At 46.3% G+C, this 15,548-nt stretch overlaps 1 protein-coding gene across 2 annotated transcripts in view; it reads right to left on the bottom strand.

Annotated features, from left to right (window-relative positions):
• anapc1 (anaphase promoting complex subunit 1) overlaps positions 1–15,548 on the bottom strand; it is a 248,134-nt gene that overhangs the window by 78,173 nt on the left and 154,413 nt on the right. For both annotated transcript variants that reach the window (XM_078212275.1, XM_078212276.1), the window contains exons 33-34: positions 10,253–10,331; positions 6,508–6,582 (exon numbers count right to left, since the gene is read on the bottom strand). In XM_078212275.1, the coding sequence (XP_078068401.1) occupies positions 6,508–6,582; positions 10,253–10,331 (154 nt within the window). The remainder of the gene's footprint in view (positions 1–6,507; positions 6,583–10,252; positions 10,332–15,548) is intronic.

Genomic DNA, 15,548 nt, shown 5'->3' with positions numbered 1-15,548 from the left:
GAGGCTACTAACACTCATTGTGATCAAACGTTAAATTGTGCAACAACTTCCAGCAACCGCAGTTAAAGGCGGAAATCAGGAAGGTGCTGTCCTAGTTGCTTTGCCAATTCACAAGCTTCAGAACATTGGTATCTTGCCAAGAGGCTCACCTTTAAAACACATGGAATGTATGACATTGTTATACTTCCCCACTTCACACACCGGAAGGAAACAACCTCTCTGGCATTGAAAATTTACAATTGAGAAGCTTCAAGGAACAAAGAAAATTACAGTGCAGGAACAGGCCCTTCGGCCCTCCAAGCCTGCACCGACCATGCTGCCCGAATGCACTAAAACCCCCTACCCTTCCGGGGACCATATCCCTCCATTCCCATCCTATTCATGTATTTGTCAAGACGCCGCTTAATAGTCACTATCGCATCTGCTTCCACTACCTCCCACGGCAGCGAGTTCCAGGCACACACCAACCTCTGAGTAAAAAACTTGTCTTGTACATCTCCTTTAAACCTTGCCCCTTAAACCTATGCCCCCTCGTAATTGACTCTTCCACCCTGGGAAAAAGAGTCATTCCTTCAGATTGGAGATTTAAAGTAAAAAAAAAAGGAAATAATTTGCTTTAACTTTTTCTCTTTCCTGATCCCATTTTCCTTTCCACCTCTTTTTCCCTTTCACGGGGGTCAGTTGAGCTGAGTTGGCTGGACAGCTGGCTCGCAATGCAGAGCGACGCCAACAGCATGGGTTCAATTCCTGTACTGGTTGAGGTTATTCTCGAAGGCTCGGCCTTCTCAACCTTACCTGAGGTGTGGTGACCCTCAGGTTAAATCGCCACCAGTCAGCTCTCCCCCTCAAAGGCGAGAGTAGCCTATGGTCATCTGGGACTGTGGCTTCTTTATGTCCCTTTCAGAACACCATTTGATTTGGAATTACCTTTTCAAACTCTCACTTCCTAGTTCAGATTGTGCTGCTCATTAAGAATTCTTTAATCAGGTTGGTTAAGGTGGAACACAGTTGCTTGCCTTGTACACAGAGGCCCCACGACCCATGTAGAGTGCAACGCACAAAAATAGATCTTTAATTACAGCAAGCCCCAGTGCAAAGGCCCATAGAAAGTTTATGGGCATGATTAAGTGTAATGATTTGATTTATTATTGTCACATGTATTAGTATACAGTGAAAAGTATTGTTTCTTGCGCGCTACACAAAGCATACCGTTCATAGAGAAGGAAAGGAAAGAGTGAAGAATGTAGCGTTACAGTCATAGCTAAGGTGTAGAGAAAGATCAACTTAATATAAGGTAGGTCCATTCAAAAGTCTGACGGCAGCAGGGAAGAAGCTCCTCTTGAGTCGGTTGGTATGTGACCTCAGACTTTTGTATCTTTTTCCCGACGGAAGAAGGTGGAAGAGAGAATGTCTGGGGTGCGTGGGGTCCTCGATTATGCTGGCTGCTTTGTCGAGGCAGCAGGAAGTGCAGACAGAGTCAATGGATGGGAGGCTGGTTTGTGTGATGGACTGGGCTTCGTTCACGACCTTTTGTAGTTTCTTGCAGTCTTGGGCAGGAGTCATACCAAGCTGCGATACAACCAGAAAGCATGCTTTCTATGGTGCATCTGTAAAAGTTGGAGAGAGTCGTAGCGGACAAGCCAAAACTGCAAAATCCAAGCCATTGCTTCTACAATGCACTCTTACTCTGAACATGTCAGTGCCCCTGGTTATGTATGATTTCTTTCTTACTTCCACTGCCACACTGAAAACCCACTTGAAAGGGCTTCCGGCATTTTCAATTTTTTGTCATGTTCATTTATGGGATGTGGACTTCACTGGCTAGGGCAGAATTTATTCACCATCCTTAAATGCCCTTGAGAAGGTGGTGGTGAGCTGCCTTCTTGAACCACTGCAGTCTCTGAGATGCAGGGACACCCACAGTGCTGTCAGGGAGGGAGTTCCAGGATTTTTACCCAGCAACAGTGAAGGAATGGCGATATATTTCCAAGTCAGGAATGCGAGTGACTTGGAGGGGAATTTCCAGGTGGTGGTGTTCCCACATGTCTCCTGTTCTTGTCCTTCTAACTGGTACTGGCCGTGGGTTTGGAAGGTGCCGATTATGGAACCTTACATGTCAAAATCTTATGTTCATTCACTGGACCCATCCCTGGATAATGGATGTAATTATTCAGAGAATAGAATCATACAATCATAGAATCCCTACGGTGCAGAAGGAGACCATTTGGCCCATCAAGTCTGTACCGACCACAATCCCACCCAGTCCCCATTCCCATAACTCCACTTATTTACCCTGCTAATCCCCTGACATCAAGGTCAATTTAGCATGGCCAATCAACCCAGCCCGCACATCTTTGGAGTGTGGGAGCACCCGGAGGAAACCCACGCAGACATGGGGGGAATGTGCAAACTCCACACAGACAGTGACCTGAGGCCAGAATTGAATCCCAGTCACTTGCGCTGTGAGGCAGCAGTGCTAACCACTGTGCAACCATGCTGCCATTTTGGTTTTGTTAACCCCCACCCTAGTCTGCCAAATGCAATTTCCTGTTCCCCAGTGAAGACAGCACTCAGGCACCCTGATTTTCACTGAGTTTTCGAAATGGTGACTCGCTCCCACCAAGAGCGAGTGACGCAGCTGTTATTGCTGAGTGCAGCAGGACCAAACTCGGGGGCCTTAACATGCAGTAGATTCCCTGGGCAAAAGCAATTAGCATGTGCACGAGCGTAATACTAGGCTACCCAAGGTCAATCATTTCTAAACACAACATGATACCACTGATGGGTGTGTGGCAGAGGAAGAATAACATTTCGCTGGAAGTGTGTGTTTTGTAATATCACTCACTGGCAGTTGCCACGAGGCAATACTGAACAGCAAAACTCTCAAGTTGCTGTAAAAAGCAGCATAAGTAGGTTACACCTTCCTACATTTCTTTGGCGTACAAGCCTGCGGATCAACTGACACACCAGCACGCTCAAATGGAAAAGCAGTGGGTGCCATTTCAGTATCAGTGTATGAATACGTTGAAAGCATGTCGCATCATCCTTGAGAGAGAATTTATTTCTCATGCTGAGAAACAACCTGGAGTGCACCACAAGGTGTTGCATCAGCAGTGTGACCGGCACCTTGCACCAAAGGTCAAAAGTAATCATAGCAAGCATTTGAAACTCGATCTTCTCCTCCCACCTTTGCTATCAACGTTAACATAACTGACAAGAGAGAGAAAAACAATGTGTCTCGGCCCTCAGTTTTGAAGCTCTTCAACAGGATTGATGACGATGGTGAGGTTGATGTGGTCTACATGGATTTTAACAAGGTTTTTGATTACTCAGTTAATGGTAGGATGTTGGAGAGAGTTATAGAACAAAGAGATCTAGGGGTACAGGTTCATAGCTCCTTGAAAGTGGAGTCACGGGTGGACAGAGTGGTGAAGAAGGCAATCGGCATGCTTGGTTTCATTGGTCAGAACATTGAATATAGGAGTTTATTCATTAGTGACGCAAGTAGGCTTATATTAACACTGCAGTGAAGTTACCGTGAAAATCCCCTAGACGCCACACTCCGGCACCTGTTCGGGTACACTGAGGGAGAATTTAGCGTGGCCAATGCACCGTAACCAGCATGTCTTTCCGTCTATGAGAGGAAATCGGAGCACTCGAAAGAAACCCACACAGACACAGGGAGAATGTGCAGACTCCGCACAGACTGTGACCCGAGCCGGGAATCGAGCCCAGGTCCCTAGCGCTGTGAGGCAACAGTGCTAACCACTGTGACACCGTGGGGACTGCATTCTGATTGGCACCAAGGATGGAATGCTGGGAATTAAGCAGCCTATTGTTGGCATCCGCACTTCCACAGTGCTGTTGATATCCTGAAATTTGATTCCCCATTTATGTTTTTATTCTTCACAGGAAGTGAGTGTGGCTATCTTTAGTTGTCCATGCCTAATTTCCCTTGAGAAGGTACCGATAAGCTGCCTTCGTGAACCACTGCTGTCCATGTTGTGTAGGTACACCCACAGTGCTGTCAGGGAGGGAGATCCAGGATTTTGACCCAGTGATAGTGAAGGAACAGCGATATATTTCCAAGTCAGGACGGTGAGTGGCTTGGAGGGGAACTTGCAACTGGCGGTGCTCCCATGGATCTGCTGCCCTTGTCCTTCCTAGGTGGTAGAGGTTGCAGGTTTGGAAGCTGTTGTCAAGGAAGGTTTGGTGAGCTTCTGTGGTGCATCTTGTAGATGGTATGCAGTGTTTCCACTGTGCATCGGTGGTGGAGGGAGTAAATGTTTGTGGATGGGTGCCAATCAAGATGGCACCTTTGTTCTGGTTAGTGACAAGCATCTTGAGTGTTGTTGGAGCTGTACCCATCCAGGCAAGTGGAAAGCATTCCATCGCACGCCCGACTTATGCCTTGTAGAAGGTGGACAGGCTTTAGGGAGTCAGGAGGCGAGTTACTCACCGTAGAATTCCTAGCCTTTGATCTGTTCTTGTAGCCACAGCATTTATATAGCTAGTCCAGTTGAATTTTTGGCCAATGGTAACGGCCAGGATGTTGGTAGTCGGGCATTTAGTGATGGCAGTGCCACTGAATGTCAATTGAGAGTTGGAGGATTCTTTCTTGTTGGAGATGGTCATTGCCCGGCCTTTGTTGGCACGAATGTGGCATAAGTATCATGCAACTTGTCAGCCCATACCTGGATATTGTCCAGGTCATGCTGCATATGGAGACAATCTGCTTCAGTATCTGGGGAGCAGTAAATAGTACGAAACATTGTGCAATCCTCAGCGAATATCGCCACTTTTGATGGAGATGTCATTGATAAAGTAGCGAAGATGGTTGGGCCTTGGACACGACTCTGAGGAACTCCGACAGCAATGCCGAGGTTAAGATGATTGACCTCCAACAACCACAACTATTTTCCTTTGTGTTGGCTTTGACTCCAACTCGTGGAGAGCTCCAACACGTCTCCCCCACCAATTCCCACTGACTTCAATTTTACTTAGAGTCATAGAGCAATACAGCACGGAAACAGGCGCTTGGGCCCGTGGCCAACCATGGTGCCCTCCCAGCTAGTCCGAATTGCCCGCGTTTGGCCCATATTCCTCCAATCCTTGCCCATCCACGTACTTACCCAAATGCTGGTGGAGTTCTTCGAAAATGTGACTAAACACATTGATGAAGGGAAGGCGGTAGATGTGGTTAATATGGATTTTAGCAAGGCGTTCGATAAGGTCCCCCATGCAAGGCTTCTAGAAAAAGTGAGAGGGCATGGGATCCAAGGGGCTGCTGCCCTGTGGATCCAGAACTGGCTTGCCCAAAGGAGGCAGAGAGTGGGTATAGATGGGTCTTTTTCTAAATGGAGGTCGGTCACTAGTGGTGTGCCCCAGGGATCTGTTCTGGGACCCTTGCTGTTTGTCATTTTCATAAATGACCTGGATGAGGAAGCGGAGGGATGGGTTGGTAAGTTTGCCGACGGCACGAAGGTTGGTGGGGTTGTGGATAGTCTGGAGGGATGTCAGAAGTTACAGAGGGACATAGATAGGATGCAAGACTGGGCGGACAAGTGGCAGATGGACTTCAACCCAGATAAATGCGCGTGGTCCATTTTGGTAGGACAAATGGGATGAAGGAGTACAATATAAAGGGAAAGACTCTTAGTACGGTAGAGGATCAGAAGGACCTTGGGGTCCAGGTCCATAGGACTCTGAAATTGGCCCCGCAGGTGGAGGAGGTGGTTAAGAAGGCGTATGGTGTGCTGGCCTTTATCAATCGAGGGATTGAGTTTAGGAGTCCAGGGATAATGATGCAGCTATATAAGACCCTCGTCAGACCCCACTTGGAGTACTGTGCTCAGTTCTGGTCGCCTCACTATAGGAAGGATGTGGAAAAGATTGAAAGGGTGCAGAGGAGATTTACAAGGATGTTGCCTGGATTGAGTGGCATGCCTTATAAGGATAGGCCGAGGGAGCTCGGTCTTTTCTCCTTGGAGAGACGAAGGATGAGAGGAGACCTAATAGAGGTATATAAGATGTTGAGAGGCATAGATCGGGTGGACTCTCAGAGGCTTTTTCCCAGGGTGGAAATGGCTGCTACGAGAGGACACAGGTTTAAGGTGCTGGGGGGTAGGTACAGGGGAAATGTTAGGGGGAAGTTTTTCACACAGAGGGTGGTGGGCGAGTGGAATCGGCTGCCGTCAGGGGTGGTGGAGGCGAACTCAATAGGGTCTTTTAAGAGACTCCTGGATGAGTACATGGGACTTAATAGGATGGAGGGTTATAGGTAGGCCTAAAAGGTAGGGATATGTTTGGCACAACTTGTGGGGCCGAAGGGCCTGTTTGTGCTGTAGTTTTTCTATGTTTCTATTCTATGTTTCCATTTTGCTTGTTAGAATTGAATCTTTTTAAGGAACCTTTACTGACCGTGTGCAATGTAACAAGATACTAAAGCTCCTAAACAGGTGCGGAGGAAGAGAAGATGTGAGAGAGTTGAATGAGGAATGTACTTACCGGTGGTATGTTGCTATTAACCCACGTTGGGTTGGGCTTTATTTCATCCCACATAATTAATCCCCTTGCCAGAGTCTGAGGAAAGAATTAGAAATATAATAGGCAGGGCAAACAAAAGGACGTTCCTGTACAATCTATTGATACCCAATACACTCCCATGAATAATTTGTCGACTGATAGAAGCAGCTTTGTTCCAGTTTCCTTCTGTCTCCTGAAGGCCTTAAAATCTACCTCTTTGACCACGTTTCTGGTCACCTGTCTTAAGGGTTTTGTCCTTGACTTGGTGTCATATTTTGTCTGGTAACACTTCTGTGATGTGCCTTCTGCCTTGGGCGGCACAGTGGTTAGCACTGCTGCTTCCACAGCGCCGGAGACCTGGGTTCGATTCCCGGCTTGGGTCACTGTCTGTGTGGAGTTTGCACGTTCTCCCCGTGTCTGCGTGGGTTTCCTCCGGGTGCTCTGGTTTCTTCCCACATTCTGAAAGACGTGCTGATTAGGTGCATTGACCCGAACAGGCACCGGAGTGTGGCGACTAGGAGAATTTCACAGTAACTTTATTGCAGTGTTAATGTAAGCCTTACTTGTGACTAATAAATAAAACTTTAACTTTAATTTGTGGTACTTGCTGCACACCCTAGCTATGACTGTAACACTACATTCTGCACTCTCTCCTTTCCTTCTCTATGAACGGTATGATTTGTCTGTATAGCGCGCAAGAAACAATACTTTTCACTGTATACTAATACATGTGACAATAATAAATCAAATCAAATCATAAAAATAAAGAGAAAATATTTTGAAATAGTCAGGGTATATTTCAAATGGGAGGACAAATCTAATAGAATTAGTTGAGATGGTAATGGTCATTGAGGATATGGGAAATGTAGTGGATATCGTGTAGACATGGACTTTAGCAATCTCCCACATGGTAGCTTATCAAAGGCATAGCTACTGAGAATTGGGGGAGGACAGAAAACTGTGGTAACATGTTAAAAATAAGAAAAAAAGAGTTGAATTTAAGGGTACGTTTTCCCCCAGAGTGGTTGAAACTGGGCACTCGTGTCCCATGGGGTTCAGTTATCTGGGCACTTCTGTTCACTATGCATAACAGTTATTTGGATATCAACCTGGAGAAAGTGGTGCCAAGATTTGCAGAAGATCATTGGTCAGAACATTGAATACAGAAGTTGGGACATCTTGTTGAAGTTGCACAAGACATTGGTAAGGCCACACTTGGAATGCTGTGTACAGTTCTGGTCACCCAATTATAGAAAGGATATTATTAAACTAGAAAGAGTGCAGAAAAGATTTACGAGGACGCTAGCGGGACTTGATGGTTTAAGTTATAAGAAGAGGCTGGATAGACTGGGACTTTTCCCCCTGGAGGATAGGAGACTGAGGGGTGACCTTATAGAGGTCTATAAAATAATGAGGGGCATAGATCAGCTGGATAGTCAACATTTTTTCCCAAAGATGGGGCATAGGTTGGAGCTGCACCTATCCAGACAAGTGGGGAGTATTCCTTCACACTCCTGACTTGTGCCTTGTTCGTGGTGGACAGGCTTTGGGGAGTCAGGAGGTGAGCTACCTGCTGCAGGATTCCTAGCCTTTTGGAATAATGGAGTTACATTTGCTACCTTCGAATCTAATACAACCTTCTTCAAATCTAGGGTTTTCAGAAAAAATAAAACCAATGCATTTAATATCTCAATAACTATTTCTTAGGCACACCATGTATTCACGAGGTGGCTGGATATAGCACTTGGGGTGAATGGGATCAAAGGTTATGGGGAGAAAGCAGGATTCGGCTATTGAGTTGGACGATCAGCCATGATCGTAATGAATGGCGGAGCAGGCTCGAAGAGCCAAGTGGCCTCCTCCTGCTCCTATCTTCTATGTTTCTATGTTTTAAGAGCTGATGACGAACCTGGGCATTTGTCAGCCCGCAGCTCCAACATTTTACTCAGTCCCACACCTCAGGTAATTTTCCCGAGTTCCTCCTTTCCTTGAGAGGGAACCAGAGAGGTCATGATGGAGTTGTACAGAACTTTGGTGAGGCCACAGCTGGAGTACTGTGTGCAGTTCTGGTCGCCACATTATAGGAAGGACATGAACGCACTGGAGGGGGTGGAGAGATTCACCAGGGATGGAACATTTAAGTTATGAAGAGAGGTTGGATAGGCTTGGGTTGTTTTCTCTGGAGCAGAAAAGACTGAGGGGCGACCCGATTGAGCTGTTCAAGATTATGAGGGGCACGGACAGGATGGATAGGGAGCAGCTGTTCCCCTTCGTTGAAGGGTCAGTTGCGAGGGGACACAAGTTAAAAGTGAGGAGGGGAGTTTTAGGGGTGATTTGAGGAAAAACCTTTTTCCCCAGAGGGTGGTGACAGTCTGGACTGCACTGCCTGGGAGGGTGGTGGAGGTGGGATGCCCCAAATCCTTGAACAAGTATCTGGATGAGTACTTGGCACGCCATAACATTCAAGTGTTGGCAAGTGGGATTAGGTGGGCAGGTCAGGTCCTTTCATGCATTGGTGCAGACTCGATGGGCCGAAGGGCCTCTTCTGCACTGCAGTATTCTGCGATTTATAGCTGCTTGTGGGATGTTACTTGTATCCTTTGGAATGAAAACACCTTGCTTGTTACTTCCCCAAAAAATGCTAATAAATTAAACACTATTTTCCTTTAACCCATGTTGACTCTGCCTGATCAGATGATGATTTTCTAAGTATCCTGCGATAACCTCCTTAACACTTCTAGCTATTTCCTGATGGCAGGTGTTAAGCGAACTGGCCTATAGTTTCCTTGAATAGAAGTGTTATTTTCCAATCCATTGGAACCATTCCAGAAGCGAAGGAATCGTGGAAGATAATAACCGATGTACCTAATGCAGCCAAAGAACAGGCATTCAGGTCCGGAGGCTTGTTAATCTTTAGGTCTAATAGTTTTCCAGCTCCTGTATCATTCCTCACATTTTGCAATGCCCCTAATGATTTGTTTATTTATTAGTGTCACAAGTAGGCTTACATCAACACTGCAATGAAGTTGCTGTGAAAATCCCCTAGTCGTCACCCTCTGGTGCCTGTTCGGGTACACTGAGGGAGAATTTAGCATGGTCAATGCACCTAACTAGCACGTGTTTTGGACTGTGGGAGGAAACCGGAGCACCCGAGGAAAACCCACGCAGACACGGGGAGAACATGCAGACTCCGCACAGACAGTGACCCAAGCCGGGAATCGAACCCAGATCCCTGGCGCTGTGAGGCAGCAGTGCTAACCACTGTGCCGCCAGCACTCGGTGATATTAGCAAACTTCTGTGATGCACCCATGAGCCAATGTCTGAATCCCTTATTTAATTAAAAAATGCAGAAGATGCGTTCGCACAGGCAAACAAGGCACACAAATAAATCCTGCCAAATCGAAACAGATACACCCACCTCCCCCTCCACCCAAACCCACTCTTCACTTCTGTCCCCCCGTCACCCCTCTATGTAGGTAGAGTCTCTCTTTACACAATTTTCTGACGTAGCACTTTGCCAAATACCTTCAGAAAACAGATTGCATACAATTTCCACTGCCCTTTATCTGTACACTGTGTTCTACCCTGTTTCACATACCTAGCATAAATGCATGGCTTGCGTACTTTGATTCTAGCCCAACAATTGAAAATGCTGTTCTATTTCTGTTCAAAGGCAGTTATCACAGAATCTGTTTCATGCTGGGTTCATTCTCTCTTATTACCTACCCGCATTAAAAGAAATTCCGGCTTCACAAAGTCCAACAAGTACTGAGTGTCCGGGGCTCGTAGCCAGTCTGCGATAGATCTAAGTAATATAGAAGAAGGGTTAGTTGTATTACACCCAGGGTCGTCATCTTCACAGAATAGCAAACACTAATGCAGACGTAAGCTCCCCTGGAGTGTTTGACAAAGCTTTGAGAAGGAGTGAGGAAAAATAAGTCCAGATTGTGTTAGTCTTCCATGGTGGCACAGTGTTTAGGGCAGCACGGTGACACAGTGGTAAGCACTGCTGCCTCACAGCGCCAGAGACCCGGGTTCGATTCCAGCCTGGGGTGACTGTCTGTGCGGAGTTTGCACATTCTCCCTGAGTCTGCATGGGTTTCCTCCAGGTGCTCCAGTTTCCTCCCAAAAACATGCAGGTTAAGTTGATTGGCCATGCTAAATTGCCCCTTAGTGTCAGGGGGATTAGCAGGGTAAATATGTGGGGTTACGGGAATAGGGCCTGGGTGGGATTGTGGTCGGTGCAGGCTCAATGGACCGAATGGCCTCCTTCTGCACTGTAGGGATTCTATGAGTTGGAGAAGATACAATCTACTGAACTAAGGTCCCACTTCCAGTGCCCATGGCTTCAGATCGGATGGAGCCCATGTAGAAACATTCTTGGCCAGCAGAACAGAAAATAGAAGCAGTATTCGGCCCTTCGAGCCTGCTCCACCATTCATTTTGATCATGAAATTCAATATCCTGATCCTGCCCAACCCCCCATATCCCTCGGAGCATTTCAAACTATCCAACTTGGAGGCAACCAACCACTTCTGTACAGATTTTGTTTTTTATTTGTTCATGGGATGTCGATGGTCGGGCAGGAGTGGTTTGCTAAGCTGTTTCAGAGGGCATTTAAGAGTGAACCACATTGCTGGTCCACCCCCTGCCATGGTGGGATTCGAACCCGGGTTCCCAAGTGCATTACCGTACTGAATTACTATCCCAGTGACAATACCACTACACTACCACCTCCTCCAATGTCACATAGCTGTCGAACTGAGCTGCAGACCATCGGGAAAGGCTGGAAACTGCAGAAGAGCCAGCAGCAAGAACCCCCTCCACCACCCGGGCTTTACTTCAGCCTAGGAAAACAACGCAACAAAGACCGTCAGCCTTTCATTTTAAAAAATTGGACATTTCATCACAGGCTCCTTACATTTCATAAGGAAACGGTTAATTCTTAGCTCTTGCTTGTTCAGTAAGTTTCTGTTTGAAGGACAGTTTGAGTTAAAATAAATTGCAGTCAGGGAGTTATCACCCATAAGCAGTCACCACACAGACACTGAAAACACAGGAATAGTCTTTGCTGATTAGAGATTCAGCGAGGTAACAGGCTTTGCAAGCCCTAGCTTCCAAAAGGCACCTGCCGTGGATCTTGAAAGTTTGGGAATGTAGTCAAATTCTGGTAGGTTGTTACTGTTAAAACTGAGGCCCAGCCAATTGGATGAGGCAATAATTCAAAACATGCAAATTCGCAGTCAGAATGAAGTAAAGGTGACACAGCAGATAGTAGTTCAGTAAAATTAGCCAGCCAAAGCCTCTACTTTCTCAGAAGTCTAAGGAAATTTGACATGCCAGCTGCGACTCTCCCCAACTTTTACAGATGCACCATAGAAAGCATTCTTTCTGGTTGTATCACAGCTTGGTATGGCTCCTGCTCTGTCCAAGACAAAAAGGAACTACAAAAGGTCATGAATGCAACCCAATCCATCAAGCAAACCAGCCATGGACTCTGTCTACATTTCCCGCTGCCTCGGCAAAGCAGCCAGCATAATTAAGGACCCCACGCACCCCGGACACTCTCTCTTCCACCTTCTTCCGTCGGGAAAAAGATACAAAAGTCTGAGGTCACCAACTGACTCAAGAACAGCTTCTTCCTTGCTGCTTTTGAATGGACTTACCTTGCATTAAGTTGATCTTTCTCTACACCCTAGCTGTGACTGTAACACTACATTCTGAACTCTCTCGTTTCCTTCTCTATGAACGGTATATTTTGTCTGTAAAGCGTGCAAGAAACAGTACTTTTCACTGTATGATAATACATGTGACAATAATAAATCAAATCAAGTCAAATCATGCCACTTGAACTCTCTGGGAAAGCATTTTACCAGGACTATGCAGCTCAAGCTCAGGAGTGGGTGTAATGCCTCATCCTATCAGGTTGGATCTTGCTGATCGAGCCCAAGACAGGAAGAATGGGCCCTGTCTTGTCAGCTTGGATCTGTGGGGAGGCGATGGCCTAGTGGTATTATTGCTAGACTATTAATCAAAAAACACGGCTAATGTTCTGGGGAACCGGGTTCTAATCCCGCCAAGGCAGCCGGTGGAATTTGAATTTAATAAAAAATATCTGGAATTAAAAATTACTGATGACCATGAAACCATTGTCGATTGTCGGAAAAACCCATCGGGTTCACTAATGTCCTTTAGGGAAGGAAATCTGCCGTCCTTACCCGGTGGCCTACACGTTCAGAGCAACAGCAACGTGGTTGACTTTCAACTGCCCTCTGAAATAGCCTAACAAGCCCCTCAGTTCAAGAGCAACTAGGGATGGGCAATAAATGCTGGCCCAGCCAGAGATGCCCATGTCTCATGAATGAATAAAAAAAAAGTAATGTCTCTCTTGTGGGGACTCTGGAAATAATTTTAAAAAAAAATGTTATCAGGACTACGCTTCTCGGCCTTTTAGCGAGGATCAACTGTAAGCAACTAGGGTAGCCAATAGGGTTCATAGAAATCATAGAAACCCTACAGTGCAGAAGGAGGCCATTCGGCCCATTGAGTCTGCACCGACCACAATCCCACCCAGTCCCTACCCCCACACATATTTTTACCCGCTAATCCCTCTAACCTACGCATCTCAGGACTCTAAGGGGCAATTTTTAACCTGGCCAATCAACCTAACCTGCACATCTTTGGACTGTGGGAGGAAACCGGAGCACCCGGAGGAAACCCACGCAGACATGAGGAGAATGTGCAAACTCCACACAGACAGTGACCCGAGCCGGGAATCGAACCCGGGACCCTGGAGCTGTGAAGCAGCAGTGCTAACCACTGTGCTACCGTGCCGCCCCTGAGACTTCACCTGATGCAATTTTTTAAAGCCATCTGAGCCTTTTGGCTAAGGTGAAGTCCAGATCGAGCCCAGGAGGGGCGCAATGCCTCATCCTATCAGCTTGGATCTTGATTGATCAAGCCCAAGATGGGATGCATGTCCTGTCTTGTCAGCTTGGATCTGGTTTGTCCCTCATGTGGGGACTTTGATTGGACTTTTTTTGATGAGGAATAAAGAACCAAAAGGGACAAAAAAAATAAAAAATGACCAGGACTACGTGCTGAGGGACACACTCAAGCTTGGGACAGCCGTCCCAAGGTGCAGTGGGGTAAGGCCACTGTGTCAGGCCTTTCAGTCAATGTAGACCGAGGGGCTAGTAACCGGAAAAAACCCTCGGACTGCCTATAATCTCTAACTGTGTGTAACTTTATTAAAGCACCACAAAGTGCAATCTGACCAATGTACATAGTTTCATAAAGAACTTTGGACTTGTGTTGAAAGATATGTAATGTTCTTAGACTGAACATAGCGTAAATTTTGATTGCAGGGCAAGTGTAAATATCATCACATTTTACTGTCTTAATGATTGGAAATGTTTTTGTAATGTTTTGCAGATTATATATGAATAGGGTGGCACAGTGGTTAGCACTGCTGACTCACAGCACCAGGGTTCCGGGTGTGGACACATGTGTGGAGTTTGCACGTTCTCCCCGTGTCTGCGTGGGTTTCCTCCGGGTGCTCCGGTTTTCTCCCACAGTCCAAAATACGTGCTGGTTAGGTGCATTGGCCATGTTAAATTCTCCCTCAGTGTACCTGAACAGGCGCCAGAGTGTGGCGACTAGGAGATTTTCACAGTAACTTCATTGCAGTGTTAATGTAAGCCTACTTGTGGCTAATAAATAAACTTTACTTTAAAGTACATTTTTGAAATTAAAAAACAATACATGGGTCTGCAATTATTATCATTGTATATGTGCCACTGTTGGTAATAATATTTACCATTGTATGTTTACTTCCTACAGAAGCCAATACCTTTAAACCATATTATCTTGTGGAATAGTTAATAAGAACATCTACAATTTTATCTTGCTTCAGAAGAATAAACTTAGTATTGATCTATCTGCTTTATATTTACAGAATGTTCCTGTTCTGAGAAAGAATGTTCCCGATGGTGGGGGAGTCCAGAACTAGGGGTCATAGTTTGAGGATAAGGGGTAAACCTTTTAGAATTGAGCTGAGGAGAAATTTCTTCACCCTGAGAGTGGTAAATGTTTGGAATTCACTGTTAGAGAAAGTAGTTGAGGCCAAAATGTTGTGTGATTTCAAGAAGATATTAGAATCATAGAATAGAATTATAGAACCCCTACAGCATAGAAGGAGGCCATTCGGCCCATTGAGTCTGCACCGACCACAATCCCACCCAGACCCCGTAACCCCACGAATTTACCCTGCCAATCCCTCTGACACTAAGGGGCAATTTAGCATGGCCAATACACCTAACCCGCACATTTTTGGACTGTGGGAGGAAACCAGAGCACCCGGAGGAAACCCATGCAGACACGGAGAATGGGGTGCAAACTCCACAGAGTCATGCAAGGCTGGAGTTGAATCCGAATCCTGGTGCTGTGAGGCTACCCATTAGATTAGATAGCTCTTGGGGCTAAAGGGATCAAGGGATATTGCGGGGGGAGGGGGGGATCAGCATATTGAATTTGATGATCAGCCATGATCATAATGAATGGTGCAGCAGGCTCAAAGGGCCGAATGGCCTTCTCCTTGTTCTATTTTCTAAGTTTCTATCAACATCCAGGGGTGCTTACACTTGACCAGAAACTGAACTGGACCAGCCATATAAATACTCTGGCTACACGGGCAGATCACAGGCTGAGAATTCTGCAACATTTTAACACCTTTTGCCCACTTAAAGGCTGTCCACCGTCTACAAGACACATGCTAGGAGTGTGATGGTACACTCTCCTCTTGTCTGGATGAGTGCGGCTCCAACATCCAGAAGCTCAACACCATCCAGGATAAAGCAGCCCACTTGATTGGCACCCCATCCCCACCTTCACAAATGATGCAGAGTGGAGCAGTGGGCATCATCTAAAAGATGCACTGAAGCAACTTGCCAAGGTTCCTTTGAAAGCACCTTCCAAACCCGCAAACCCGACCACGAGAACGACATGGGCAGTAGATACATGG

Source organism: Mustelus asterias, chromosome 5, assembly GCF_964213995.1.
Source record: "Mustelus asterias chromosome 5, sMusAst1.hap1.1, whole genome shotgun sequence".
Classification (NCBI taxonomy): Eukaryota; Metazoa; Chordata; class Chondrichthyes; order Carcharhiniformes; family Triakidae; genus Mustelus; species Mustelus asterias.
Note: the sequence above shows the minus strand (reverse complement) of the source record. Positions and strands in the feature narration are given on the sequence as shown.